The sequence below is a fragment of the Argopecten irradians genome, chromosome 1 (genome assembly GCF_041381155.1).
Source record: "Argopecten irradians isolate NY chromosome 1, Ai_NY, whole genome shotgun sequence".
Taxonomy (NCBI): Eukaryota; Metazoa; Mollusca; class Bivalvia; order Pectinida; family Pectinidae; genus Argopecten; species Argopecten irradians.
In genome coordinates this window covers 74,004,984-74,021,311 of record NC_091134.1, presented here as the reverse complement: position 1 = coordinate 74,021,311, position 16,328 = coordinate 74,004,984, and the positions used below count along the sequence as shown (strand labels likewise).

Below are 16,328 nucleotides of genomic sequence, written 5' to 3'. Positions count from 1 at the left end.
CCCTCTGGTCCCTGGGGGTCAGCCAGGACCAATATGGATATGGTGTTAAAATACAATTTCAGGCTAATAATTCTAATCCAGTTTGACTCATTTCCTATTAAAACTAAGCAAATAATGTTCATAAATGTGTTTTTCCTATGTAGACTATAGTAAATTTGACCCCCTTCCCAGGGGAAAATCTGAGATCTCAGGGCCATGAAATTCACAATTTTAGTAAAGGGCTTTAAGACCTTCCAATCTATGAAGAGTATTTGGTTCCATCAAATCTGTGAATTCAGAAGAAGATTTTTTAAGTTTTAGCCTATTTGACCCATTTTGGCCCCGGCCCTAAGGCCCCTGGGTGTCGGCCAGAACCAATATGGATATGACGATAAAATGCTATCTCAGGCTAATAATTCTTACCCAGTTTGACTAATTTCCTATGAAAAATAAGCAAATAACATTCATAAATGTGTTTTTCCAATATAAACTATAGGAAACTTAACCCCCTCCCAAAGGGGAAACCTGAGACCCCAGGGTCATATAATTCACAATTTTTGTAAAGGACCTTTAGACCTTTCTATCTATGAAGAGTATTTGATTCCATCACATCTGTGAGTGGAGAAGAAGATTTTTGAAATTATAGTCAATTTTACCCCTTTTGGCCCCCCATAGCCCCAGGGGGTTGGTGACCATATAATTCACAATTTTGATTGGCCTTATGCCTTTGAAGGTTTGTGCAAAATTTCAATTTGCTTCAGCGGTTTTTGAGAAGAAGTCGAAAATGTAAATTGTTTACGGACATACGACGGACGACGCACGACGCACGACGCACGAAGGACGACGCACGACGACGGACAAAAGGCGATTAGAATAGGTCACTTGAGACTTCGTTTTAGGCGACCTAAAAATCGACGAGACGACAGTAATACTTAAGGTTAGACCTGGTGCACAGACACTTTTTCAACATAGTTATGTTAAAGTATACCTAAAATGTGAGAAATAGGCATTCATAATATCACTAGAAACTTTACGTATCCTTTCTCTTATGATTTACCTGGTGGGCCGTACCCTTGGGCTTATTGAGGTATACTTACAGATTTAATAAGGTTTTTCTTGTAACAGATGACGAAGGCCAGTACTTGCATTAACAGCAAAAACAGGATGGCAACGATAGGAACGATGATTTTCACGGGTGAATCTTGATATCAAAACAAAATTAAACAAATCAGGATGACGACAAGAACGATGATTTTCACGGGTGAATCTTGATATCAAAACAAAATTAAACAAATCAGGATGAGGACGACAGGAACGATGATTTTCACGGGTGAATCTTGATATTAAAACAAAATTAAACAGCAGGATGGCGACGACAGGAACGATGGTTTTCATAGGATCTCGATATTAAAACAAAATTAAACAAAGCAGGATGGCAACGACAGGAACGATGGTTTTCATGGGTGGATCTCAATATTGTAAATCAATATTAAACAAAACAGGATGACGACGACAGGAACGATGATTTTCACAGGTGCATCTCGATATCATAAACAAAATTAAACAAAGCAGGATGGCGACGAGAACGATGATTTTCACGGGTGAATCTTGATATCAAAACAAAACTAAACAAAGCAGGATGACGACAAGAACGGTGATTTTCACGGGTGAATCTTGATATCAAAACAAAATTAAACAAAGCAGGATGACGACAAGAACGATGATTTTTACGGGTGAATCTTGATATCAAAACAAAATTAAATAAAACAGGATGACGACAAGAACGATGATTTTCACAGGTGGATCTCGATATTAAAACAAAATTTAAAAAAAGCAGGATGGCGACGACAGGAACGATGGTTTTCATGGGTGGATCTCAATATTGTAAATCAATATTAAACAAAACAGGATGACGACGACAAGAACGATGATTTTCACAGGTGCATCTCGATATTATAAACAAAATTAAACAAATCAGGATGACGACAAGAACGATGATTTTCAAACGTGGATCTCGATATTAAAACAAAATTAAACAAAGCAGGATGGCGACGACGGGAACGATGATTTTCATGGGTGGATCTCGATATTAAAACAAAATTAAACAAAGCAGGATGGCAACGACAGGAACGATGGTTTTCATGGGTGGATCTCAATATTGTAAATCAATATTAAACAAAACAGGATGACGACGACAGGAACGATGATTTTCACAGGTGCATCTCGATATCATAAACAAAATTAAACAAAGCAGGATGGCGACGAGAACGATGATTTTCACGGGTGAATCTTGATATCAAAACAAAACTAAACAAAGCAGGATGACGACAAGAACGGTGATTTTCACGGGTGAATCTTGATATCAAAACAAAATTAAACAAAGCAGGATGACGACAAGAACGATGATTTTTACGGGTGAATCTTGATATCAAAACAAAATTAAATAAAACAGGATGACGACAAGAACGATGATTTTCACAGGTGGATCTCGATATTAAAACAAAATTTAAAAAAAGCAGGATGGCGACGACAGGAACGATGGTTTTCATGGGTGGATCTCAATATTGTAAATCAATATTAAACAAAACAGGATGACGACGACAAGAACGATGATTTTCACAGGTGCATCTCGATATTATAAACAAAATTAAACAAATCAGGATGACGACAAGAACGATGATTTTCAAACGTGGATCTCGATATTAAAACAAAATTAAACAAAGCAGGATGGCGACGACGGGAACGATGATTTTCATGGGTGGATCTCAATATTGTAAAACAATATTAAACAAAACAGGATGACGACGACAAGAACGATGATTTTCACAGCTTGATCTCAATATTAAAACCGAATTAAACAAAACAGGATGGCGACGACAGGAAAGATGATTTCAGAGGTAGATCTCGATATCATAAACAAAATTAAACAAATCAGGATGACGACAAGAACGATGATTTTCGCAGGTGTATCTCGACATCATAAACAAAATTAAACAAATCAGGATGGCGACGACAGGAACGATGGTTTTCATGGGTGGATCTCAATATTGTAAATCAATATTAAACAAAACAGGATGACGACGACAGGAACGATGATTTTCACAGGTGCATCTCGATATCATAAACAAAATTAAACAAAGCAGGATGGCGACGAGAACGATGATTTTCACGGGTGAATCTTGATATCAAAACAAAATTAAATAAAACAGGATGACGACAAGAACGATGATTTTCACAGGTGTATCTCGATATTAAAACAAAATTAAACAGCAGGATGGCGAGGACAGGAACGATTATCCTGATACGAGGGGGGCGAAATACTACACAAAAAACCCGAATCCATATCTCGGCGTATGAGGTTTATTTTAATCACGATGAAACAAAGTGAAGAACTGAAACAAACAGAAAGAAGAATTACTCTTTCTGATAGACAGAACACATAACAAACAACACTATGCTATAATGCAATAAATGTTACTCGAAACGATATGACCTTAATTTGACATGATTTACTTTAATATGTCGACTGTATATTTCCTATTCATAGTAAATATGAGTGATCGATAACATAACATACAATAGGAATGAAATTACATTTAGTCTAAACGATTATAAACTCTGTAAACTCACATTTTTGGACCACCCAAACTAATGGTGCGAGGCCCTCCAATGGCGTATCTTGCGAAAAGAGCGAAACAAAAGGGGGATAACTCTAATGTAACTATAAAGTTTTAAAGCGGCGATGTACCGAATCTATGACACGTAATATGATACGAAATAATTGTATAATGTAACTATTTGTTACAGAACACTTCCCGTCTGGTATTGAGTATGGGAAATACCACTATAGTTAAACATACAACTAATAAGCCTTTCAAGTATACTTCAGTTCGTAGTGGTCACTTTAACCTACAGGGCAATCAACTAGTTCATTAATACACTTGAAATGTCCATGAAATTAGTCTCTGAATTTCCCATGATTGGCACAAATTACTGATTCTCTTTTTCTAAGAGTACGATAAGTTCCGGGATGGGTCTGACATAGTTTTTGATTTTTTGTTCATCATTGCGATATAACTGAACTGTGACGGTGCGCACATGACCGTCGTCACCTTGGAAAGTCTCCTTCACGATTCCCATGGGCCAGTTGTTCCTATGGGAGTCCTTTTCTATAACTAGCACAATATCTCCAGGTTGCATATCACGTCTGCGAACAGTCCATTTGCGACGTTGTTGGAGAGACTGAAGGAACTAGAGACGCCAACGCTTCCAGAAAACGTTGGCTAACGCTTGAACTCGACGCCAATGAGCTCTGTACATGTCTTTACTGTTAGTGTCGGTGATGTACTCTCCTGTTTCAGCTGGTTTCTGTGTAAGTAACATGCTGGGACTCAGAACTGTTGGATTATCCGGGTCAGTAGAGACCGGAAGTAAAGGTCGCGCGTTTATCATTGCAGTGACTTCCGCCATAAATGTAGTAATCACATCATGAGTTAGGTCCTTAGTCGTAGTATGGTAAAGCATAGAGTCTAAGATCCGTCGAACAACACCTATCATCCGCTCCCACACTCCGCCCATATGGGAGGAATGTGGAGGGTTAAAGATCCATACTGTTCCACTTCTAAACAAAAACTCCTTCAATGGACCATCCTCTACATTTTACAGCGTCGATTCTCATCAAGTCGGTAGCGCCCACAAAATTGGTGTCTCGATCTGACCTGAATTCCGTCACTTTTCCTCTGATGGCGATGAACCTACGAGTCGCGTTGATGAATGCTGAGGTGCTAAGTTCTTCAACGACTTCAATGTGAATGGCTCTAGTCGTCAAGCATGTATATAGCACGGCCCATCGTTTACTGTTGGCAACACCACCTCTTGTCCGACGTGCGACAACATTCCACGGGCCGAAAACGTCGACGCCCACAGAGGAGAATGGCGGTCCTGGTACGACACGATCTTTTGGCAGATCTGACATTATCTGGTTCCCTTCCTTGCCTCGAAACTTCCTACACGTGACGCACTTATGAATGATAGACGATAAAAGGCGCTTGCCACCAACAATCCAAAAGCCAGCCGACCTGATAGATCCCTCGGTGAGATGGCGACCCTGATGTTTCATCTGTTCATGATAGTGTCTCACAATGAGAGTGGATATATGATGAGCGCTGGGAATGATGATCGGATATTTCTCGTTGGTGTCTATCTTTGCGTGTTTCAAACGTCCTCCCACGCGCAGGAGACCATGCTGGTCCAGAAACGGGTTCAAAGCAGATATGCGACTATCTCTAGGACATGGATTGCCAGATGACAAACATTCGATTTCCGTCGGAAAGGTGTCTCGCTGAACAAGTTGTAGAATGAAAGTTTTTGCACGCGAGAAGGACTCGAGGCAACTCGGAGTTGAAGGTAAATTCCCTCCACCAATTCGCCTTGCTAATTTAATCAAAGTTCCCATAGCCGTAACCAACTGATGCCAATTGGAAAACTTTTCACAGCGCTTAAGAATTGTCTCACCTGATACTTTTGCCTTGATGAGGAGACAGGATACCTCTGGCCGAACTTCCTTATCGTCAGCCGATACCTCTGGAACAAGGTCATCGGAGAACTCTGTTCCTTCGAGGAGAAACATGGGGCCGTGGAGCCACTTGCTTTCCAACAAGTCCTTTGCGTGAATAGGTCTAGTTCCTTGGTCAGCGGGGTTATGTTCCGTTGATACAAAGTTCCACTGTTCAGGAGTTGAGCTCTTGCGGATCCTCGTTACGCGATTACACACGTAGTTATAGAAACGGCGAGTCTGGTTATACACGTATCCTATAACCACTTTACTATCTGTGTAGAAGCGAAAGATGCTTAACGGCAGATTGAGTTGCTCAGATATAGTTTCCGCGATTTCTATCGCAAGAACAGCAGCACACAGCTCAAGTCGTGGTATCGTCGTGGTATGAAGAGGCGCAACCTTGGTCTTACCCAAGATGAACCCTAGCTCTTGAGTTCCATCTTCACACGCTGTCAACAAGTAACCGACAGAGGCTATAGCTTTCTCAGAAGCGTCTGAGAAAACATGGACGCTGATGTTCTCGCACTCTTTGAAGGATGATGAAGTATACTGACGTGGAATTCTGAGGTCCTGAAGATCATGTAATGAATCTCTCCATCGTTCCCACTCATTATAGAACTTTGAAGGAAGAGTCTCATCCCAGTCGAACATACCCGTAGTCATAGAGCGCAGCAGTATTTTCCCTCCGATTGCAACAGGTGCGATAAAGCCTAGTGGATCAAACAAACTATTAGTCACTGAAAGAACACCGCGACGAGTGTACGGTTTGTCATCTGGAGATATGCGAAACAGAAATGAGTCCGATTCAAGATCCCAACTGAGTCCGAGACTGTGCTGGACAGGTAAGCTGTCTGTATCTATCTCCAGATCCTTTAAGTCTTTTGCGAGGTCTTCTTGGGGGAATGATTTTAACACTTGTGTGCAGTTTGAAGCCACTTTGTGAAGCCTTATGCCAGCTGTAGCGAGAGCTTGTTGCGTACGTTTCATGAGGTCAATAGCTTCTGGTGCAGATGGCAGCGACATAAGCCCGTCACCAACATAAAAGTCTTGCTCAACGAACTCCTTCATATTATAGCCAAAGTTGTCAGCGTTTTCACATGCAGTTCTCCGAAGGCCGTACGTAGCAACCGCAGGTGAGGGGGTATTGCCGAATACATGCACACACATGCGGTATTCAACCAAGTCCTTGGACATGTCATTATCTTGATACCATAAGAACCTCAAGAAATTTCGATGATCCTCACAGTCAAAGAAGTTGTAAAACATTTGCTGGACGTCGGCTGTTACTGCGACCTGCTCTCTGCGGAAGCGCAACAAGATCCCTGGTAAATTGTTGGTCATGTCTGGACCGGACATCAAGACATTGTTGAGCGACAGCCCGTCATGTTTAGCCGATGAATCAAAGACTCCGCGGATTTGGTCTCTCTTCTGATACACTCCGAAGATTGGCAAGTACCAGCATTCTTGACCGTCATGAAGCGGTGGAGCTAGTTCGGCGTGTTTTTGCTCAAACAGTTTCTGCATGAAGGTTATGAAATGTGCTCTCTTGATGGGATCCTTACGCAGTGTATTGTCAAGTATATGAGCTCGCTTTACTGCTTGGGACTTGTTGTTTGGCAAACGCGGTCGATGTGGTTTAAATGGTAGTGGAGCTGTCCATCGCCCATGTAAGTCTTTTATAAAGTCTCTATCCATAATTTTCAGGAACTCCTGGTCCTCACGAGAGAGACCCAGTTTTTCGTCATCTCTGGTTCTTTGGAAGATTGAGTGTTCACACTCGTCGTGCGCAGTGGTATCTGAGGGTGCATGTTCCTTCACTCGGAGACCGTAGGGACAAGGTTTGCAAAGCGATGGTCGGTCCTTGATGAGATAAGTCTTATTGACATTGACTGTGTCGGGACGATGCATAGTACCTAAACACGTTTCTCCAATTATTGTCCATCCTAGATGGAGTTGTTGCGCGTAAGGTGAACCGGAAGGACCAATACGTTGATCTTGCACGTGATGTACCTCAGGGATATCACGGCCTAGAAGCATGACAATTTCTACACTAGGGTCGAGATCAGGAATGTATTGTGCGAGGTCAGAAAGATGTGGATAACTCAAAGCAACATCCGGAGTTGGAATTTCCTCTCGCTCGTTCGGAATATTGTCACATTCAAGTAAGCATGGTAGGTCCGCATTAAATGAACCATCAAGTGCTGAGACAGTAAAGTCACATGCTTTCCTCCCTGTAGCTGAAGCAAGTCCAGAGCATGTCGATAGCGAGTAGTTTACAGTTTCGTACTTTTTATCAAAAAGTTGGAAAAACGCAGGGCGTACAAGAGATCTATTATTTTGTTCATCTAACAACGCATACATCTTTACTGTATTCTGTGGCTCTTGTGTAGGGTGAACATTTACCATGAGGATTTTGGCACACGATTTACTTTGGCCCCTGGCATTGTTAATACGCGTACAATTTGCCGTAACTTTCTCATTATGTGGTATGGTGACTGTTTTTACTGGTTCTTTGTCACGACTTTTCTCCCCGCCGTCGAAATGTAGAGCTCCCGGATGTTCAGTGCTTTGACATACATTGCATGTTATGTTCTTCGAACAGTTTTTGTACACATGATCAGTGCTGTCACAACATTTGAAACAGTACCTCTTTTCTTTAAGGTATTTTCTCCTAACTCCAATAGGTTTTGATCGAAATTGACGACAGGAGTTTAACGAATGGCCTGTGTGATGCAACGGACAAAGCGATGAACTGTCGATAGACTCCATGTTTCCTGTAGGTGAGATTTCAGTTTTGAAAGTAGAGACATGAGGTGCCGACTGGTTTCCACGTTTCTTTGCGGGGGCACGACTAACAGGATTTCTGTCCTGTTTCTGAATACTGCTGTCTTTCGCAGTGTCGTTGTCATAGACAAATCCTGGATCATTCTTTATCTGACTCATCTCGCGCACGAATTCTGTGAAGCATGAAAAGGGTGGGAAAACAACATCAAATTGTTTACGATACCGAACAGCATGATTTGTCCATTTTTCCTGAATGTTGTGCGGCAACTTAGAGACTATAGGATTTATCCCAGCAGTGGTGTTAAAGTATGAGAGAAGATCTCGGTATGTCGGGTTTTCCATGGCAGATTCAATTTCCGAAAGAATGTCAGCAAGTTCATATAATCGCTTGAACTCCTTGTTCGTGATCTTGGGAAAATTGTTTAGTTTTGTTTTGAGTGCGCTCTCGACCATTTGGGGGCTTCCGTACCTTTCATTAAGACGGTCCCATAGTCGTGAAAGACCTTTAACTGGGTTTGACGTACTTGCTGCACGGATACTTGTCGCGTGTTTCACCGATTCAGGTCCTAACCAACGTATTAACAAGTCAAGTTCTTCAGGTGGCGAGACATTGAGTTCGTCCATGATGTTACAAAACCCAGTTCTCCAGGCAGCATAATTTTCGGGTGAATCGTCGAACTTGTGTAGTCGCGAGAATATTAGATCTTTTTTTAATAGAAATTGCGAAAGTTCAGACGCGACAGTGCTCTCCTTCATGACTGGTTGTCTCAATTCATTTTGCGACACATTTTCCATGTTCGGTTGTCTTTCTTCGTCGCGCGACACATTTCCAATGTTGGGTTGCCTCGCTTCGTAACGCGACATATTCTCAAAGTGCGGTTCTCTTGCTTCGTAATGTGACACATTTTCAATGTTCGGTTCCCTTGTGTCGTAAAGCGACCCATTTTCAATGTTTGTGAGCGAATTAACATATTTCTCTGTACGCAACACAGTATCCACTACAGGAACATTGAGATGTGCAGGAATATGTATACTTTTACCTGCAGCACTAATTGTTTCAAGTGCATCAGCTTCCGCTTCCGCTGCGGCACAGTTTTTGCGTTCTTGTAAAACATACATATCCGCATTTAGTTCTTGTTTTTGACGTTCTAATTTTGCTAAGTGTAATTTCTCCTCCTGCTCAATAAATGCTTGATGTTTACGTAACTCAGCTTCCTTTTGTACATATGCGACGCGAACCTTAGCAGCGTCTGCCTTAGCTCTCCTTCTAGCGGCATCAGAGCTAGAGTTCGAATGTTGTGAGATGCGATCGGAGTGTCGTGAAGTGCGACCAGAATGATCGGAGTACCTCGATGACCGATTGGAACGAGTCTCATATTCTGCGGAACTAATTTTTACATCTATCTGTTTAAGGACGTTTTTTACTATGAAGTCTGATCTTTTGAAATTTGTTGCGTGATGAGCTACTTCACCTTAGCTTTCTGCAGAGTTGATTGTGTCCATGTAGGATGTATATTCATCTGAAATCATGCAATATCCACCATATACTATTGACAGAGAAAGTCTTACTTTTTTCAGATTTTCTACGTTATCATCACTAGCACACATAACATTGTCCAACTCAGACTGGCACTTTCCCCAAGCAGAGGACAATTTATCCTTGAATTTGGTTAATGTTTGTTCATATTGTTCTTTGGCCTTCTCAGTCAGGACCCGTGTCCTTCGGCTTTCAAGAATGTTTTCCTGAGTTACAGATGATTTGATCGACATATTTGTACGAATGTTCTAGTTAACTGTACACAAATTGAGGCTGTATATGTGTAATATATATGGAAAGTCTTATATGGAGTAGTTTTCAAGTAGTGGTACGTGTGACACTAATTTGTACGAAATTACTTGTTCGAAAACAGTTCCATTGGTCACTGAGACTAGTACGAGTAGTTGTACAAGTGTCTATCGGGCTGCATTGAAACACGATTACAGAGTGTCCGAAATTTCTTCACTATCCTGATACGAGGGGGGCGAAATACTACACAAAAAACCCGAATCCATATCTCGGCATTGAGGTTTATTTTAATCACGATGAAACAAAGTGAAGAACTGAAACAAACAGAAAGAAGAATTACTCTTTCTGATAGACAGAACACATAACAAACAACACTATGCTATAATGAAATAAATGTTACTCGAAACGATATGACCTTAATTTGACATGATTTACTTTAATATGTCGACTGTATATTTCCTATTCATAGTAAATATGAGTGATCGATAACATAACATACAATAGGAATGAAATTACATTTAGTCTAAACGATTATAAACTCTGTAAACTCACATTTTTGGACCACCCAAACTAATGGTGCGAGGCCCTCCAATGGCGTATCTTGCGAAAAGAGCGAAACAAAAGGGGGATAACTCTAATGTAACTATAAAGTTTTAAAGCGGCGATGTACCGAATCTATGACACGTAATATGATACGAAATAATTGTATAATGTAACTATTTGTTACAGAACAACGATGGTTTTCATGGGTGGATCTCAATATTGTAAATCAATATTAAACAAAACAGGATGACGACGAAAGAAACGATGATTTTCACAGGTGCATCTCGATATCATAAACAAAATTAAACAAATCAGGATGACGACAAGAACGATGATTTTCACAGGTGGATCTCGATATTAAAACAAAATTAAACAAAGCAGGATGGCGACGACGGGAACGATGATTTTCATGGGTGGATCTCAATATTGTAAAACAATATTAAACAAAACAGGATGACGACGACAAGAACGATTACTTTCACAGCTTGATCTCAATATTAAAACCGAATTAAACAAAAAAGGATGGCGACGACAGGAAAGATGATTTCAGAGGTAGATCTCGATATCATAAACAAAATTAAACAAATCAGGATAACGACAGAAGCGATGATTTTCACAGGTGCATCTCGATATTATAAACAAAATTAAACAAATCAGGATGGCGACAGGAACGATGATTTTCACAGGTGGATCTCGATATTAAAACAAAATTAAACAAAGCAGGATGGCGACGACAGGAACGATGGTTTTCATGGGTGGATCTCAATATTGTAAATCAATATTAAACAAAACAGGATGACGACGACAGGAACGATGATTTTCACAGGTGCATCTCGATATCATAAACAAAATTAAACAAAGCAGGATGGCGACGAGAACGATGATTTTCACGGGTGAATCTTGATATCAAAACAAAATTAAACAAATCAGGATGACGACAAGAACGATGATTTTCATGGGTGGATCTCAATATTGTAAAACAATATTAAACAAAACAGGATGACGACGACAAGAACGATGATTTTCACAGCTTGATCTCAATATTAAAACCGAATTAAACAAAAAAGGATGGCGACGACAGGAAAGATGATTTCACAGGTGCATCTCGATATTATAAACAAAATTAAACAAATCAGGATGACGACAGAAGCGATGATTTTCACAGGTGCATCTCGATATCATAAACAAAATTAAACAAAACAGTATGACGACAGATGCGATGATTTTCACAGGTGCATCTCGATATTATAAACAAAATTATACAAATCAGGATGGCGACAGAAGCGATGATTTTCACAGATGCATTTCGATATCATAAACAAAATTAAACAAAACAGTATGACGACAGAAGCGATGATTTTCACAGGTGCATCTCGATATTACAACAAACTTAAACAAAAATGAATGGCGACCACAGGAACGAAAATTTTCAAGGGTTGATCTCAATAGTAAAACCAAATTAAACAAAAAAGGATGGCGACGACAGGAAAGATGATTTCAGAGGTAGATCTCGATATTAAAACAAAATTAAACAAATCAGGATGACGACAGAAGCGATGATTTTCACAGGTGCATCTCGATATTAAAACATAATTAAACAAATAATTTAATATACATCAGTATCTTATGGGCTCTGGAAGTCATTGACAGAAACGGACGGACTTTCTTTTTCATTGACGCTGAATAATACTGAAAAATTGGATATTAATGCTAATTACGCCTAAGACGTTAGGACTTCATAAACCCCAAAAATATTGAGAATAACGCTTAGATATACCTGTTTCACTCTTCATATGACTTTCTGAGTGGTGGGAATAGATCCCCGTGGTCACTGTTGGCATAGGTAATGTCACTTGCCCGTCCCCCACATCACTGCCACACGCTAGGGTTATATTGTCGCTATGTACGTCTGTAAGGATATACACATATGTACACATATAACTTAAGTCTAGAAACCGCTCCTGAACATCGCTATGACGTTCACCTCTATGTACGTTATTAAAACGGAGAAGAATAATTACATATTACTGCCTTCTTTTGAGGGCATGGTCTGATAGTATTGTCGAGGGATGGCATAGTACCCGAGCCGGGGGCTAGGGCGCTTCATAGAATTTGCCTCTGCCCAGTTCATATTCATATCAGCTATGAATGCCAACTGAAAGACGTTCAATGTTTAAAGACTTTATGCGGTGTAACCATGGCGTGCATTGTCGATGACGTCAGCAATGTTGACGTGCAATCGACGTAACAATGTTAATGTCGCGCTGAAAATGATTCTTTTAACAGGCCTCGGATGGGACGTTTGTGATTTATCAAACCACTAGATATAAAAATAGGATATTCGTCTGGTTCATGTTAGTAACTGAATTTGTGTTATGGTGTTGTTGTTGACTTTTCGATCTGTGGATTCCAGTATACAAGTTTGGGTCATATAAGTACTGTGTATGCGTGTTTTATTTTTATATATGGTGAATTTATTCTCACATATGTATTTATATATATATATATATAAATTTTGTTTTAAGAAGCCTAGTTATCATTTTGCATTTGTGGTGGTATTATTTATGTGCATGTCCCTTTTAAGGTTGTTTTTGCAACAATCCCATTTTTGCTACCATCCTGGTTGCTACCATCATCGGTCGCTTTGCCTGCCATGTTGTTGGGATTTCACGTGGTTAAAAATAATCTGTTCACTTTGATTGGTTGGCCAAATCTATTTTCGTGTTTTGATTGGTTACTTGTTGCTGAAGATGTCATGTGCGTAAGGGGTACCAGTGGGGAAATTATCGCAAACAAATTATCATTAGACAAACCCAGAAAAGTCCGAATGCTTTTTTCTCATTGTCGGCCATTATTCTCAGAAATCATACAAGGCAACGCTACATGTTTTGAATAAGTCTAGAGAGTTTTCAAATTTCGGTGATATGCCGAGTTTTGTTCGTCTATATATAGCCTAACTGTTAGCTACGTAGCTGATCATGAACTGCTTGTAGGAAACAAAATGTGGGCTTTACTTAGAAGATATTTGGGGAACTGTATGCGCCAAAGTAAAGTCTGGTTTTAACCGATATATTACGCTTGTTTACATGCGTATCCTTGTATTTCACACACTGTCCAAGAATATCCGTACTTCGTACATTGTATATGAGTTGGTAACTGAATTTTTAGCATTAGGAAAAAGATCCACTATACCAGCTAACTGTGAACTGCGAACAAAACCATTCGCCAATTTCCTATCATTGCTGCCTTATAAATAATGCTGTATGGTAGCCTTCTTAGATTTTTGGGAAGCTAATACTTGTGTAGAGTGATGTCCACTTATGTAGAGTGCAGTCATGGAGTATTTCGTTACATTTTCGTGTGATGTGAATAATGTTGCATTTGTCTGGTTGGATTTTTATTATTAGCCTGTTTGTTCCCATATACAGAAGGCCCAGGTTCTGTTATGATTTATGTGTTTCCTACGTAATATATGGGTTGGAATAGTTCGCTATTACCCGAGTCATAGTACGAAGTAAATTATAAGTGTGTTGACCCAAAACATAAATGATAAACATCTCAATGATAAGCAAGGAATCTTGCAATGCGAATACTTGCCCTCTATGAGAAGAGAAGAAGAAAATATTCAAAAAGTTGTTTACTTGGATTTCAAGATAATGAGTCTGTATGGAAATCACACGATTGATTCCTGATTTACACGAAAGAACCGTCGGATTGTCCCCATCGTATGTAACGGTCAGCGACTGGCCACAGTAACTTTCTATTTCTGTAAACTTCAAGTTAAGTGTCTGTATCCTGATACGTGTTGGATGCGGCGCTGCTACAGAACATGTGAAAGAGCAGTTTGCTGGCAGCGCGCCAGGATGGGTGTCAGAAAGGTATCCGGGACTGTGCAGTAGAACAGTAGTCATGGTTACACTTCCGTTCTCGTTCACGTCTTTTATTTCACGTCCTGGTAACCAAATACAAGGTCATATTATAGTAAGAAAGCTCTACATGCATGTGTAATAAAAGTAACTGGCGCATGGACCAAACAGTCCCCAGACAATAAGGAGTTTATAGTATGGCTGATCATTTATCGTGGTTACAGGAAAAAAATGTGATGAACAAACCTGTAAACTAAATTTCAATTTGTCTGATAAATTAATTAATTACATAACAGTGTAAATTGATACATGTTAAAAACAGGAATCGGACAACAGTTCAAGCCTATAAAAGTCTTATAGAAAATATATAAAAATAGGGTATAATTACAAGTGAATATGGTATTATAGTAATATGTAGAAGAACAACATTACAAAATATAAACAAATGCATAATTTATTGGTTAACATAAATCAATAACAACTTAAAACATTATAAGATATGAAAGACATGAAAGAAAAATATCAAATTATACACTCACTTTCTCTCATACCTACTGATGTAATACTGGTTTATCTCATCTCATACCTACGGGTGTAATACTGGTTATCTCATCTCATACCTACTGGTGTAATGCTGGTTTATCTCATCTCATACCTACTGGTGTAATGCTGGTTATCTCATCTCATACCTACTGGTGTAATGCTGGTTTATCTCATCTCATACCTACTGGTGTAATACTGGTTTATCTCATCTCATACCTACGGGTGTAATACTGGTTATCTCATCTCATACCTACTGGTGTAATACTGGTTTATCTCATCTCATACCTACTGGTGTAATACTGGTTTATCTCATCTCATACCAATGGGTGTAATACTGGTTTATCTCATCTCATACCAATGGGTGTAATACTGGTTTATCTCATCTCATACCTACTGGTGTAATACTGGTTTATCTCATCTCATACCTACTGGTGTAATACTGGTTTATCTCATCTCATACCTACTGATGTAATACTGGTTTATCTCATTTCATACCTACTGATGTAATACTGGTTTATCTCATCTCATACCAATGGGTGTAATACTGGTTATCTCATCTCATACCTACTGGTGTAATACTGGTTTATCTCATCTCATACCAATGGGTGTAATACTGGTTATCTCATCTCATACCTACGGATGTAATACTGGTTTATCTCATCTCATACCTACTGGTGTAATACTGGTTATCTCATCTCATACCTACTGGTGTAATACTGGTTTATCTCATCTCATACCAATGGGTGTAATACTGGTTTATCTCATCTCATACCAATGGGTGTAATACTGGTTATCTCATCTCATACCTACTGGTGTAATACTGGTTATCTCATCTCATACCTACTGATGTAATACTGGTTTATCTCATCTCATACCTACTGATGTAATACTGGTTTATCTCATCTCATACCTACTGATGTAATACTGATTTATCTCATCTCATACCTACTGATGTAATACTGGTTTATCTCATCTCATACCTACGGGTGTAATACTGGTTTATCTCATCTCATACCTACTGATGTAATACTGATTTATCTCATCTCATACCTACGGGTGTAATACTGGTTTATCTCATCTCATACCTACTGATGTAATACTGATTTATCTCATCTCATACCTACTGCTGTAATGCTGGTTTATCTCATCTCATATCTACTGATGTAATACTGATTTATCTCATCTCATACCTACTGATGTAATGCTGGTTTATCTCATCTCATATCTACTGATGTAATACTGGTTTATCTCATCTCATACCTACTGATGT

The 16,328-nt window shown here is 39.5% G+C and overlaps 1 protein-coding gene across 1 annotated transcript; it reads right to left on the bottom strand.

The window, feature by feature from the left end:
- Positions 1-3,295: 3,295 nt before the first annotated feature.
- LOC138307784 (uncharacterized) lies at positions 3,296-12,693 on the bottom strand. Its single transcript, XM_069248671.1, has 2 exons — positions 12,427-12,693; positions 3,296-10,420 (listed from the first exon to the last, which is right to left on the bottom strand). Exon 2 carries the CDS (start codon positions 9,437-9,439, stop codon positions 4,601-4,603), a length of 4,839 nt encoding a protein of 1,612 aa, XP_069104772.1. The 5' UTR covers positions 9,440-10,420; positions 12,427-12,693; the 3' UTR covers positions 3,296-4,600.
- Between the last annotated feature and the right edge of the window lie 3,635 nt (positions 12,694-16,328).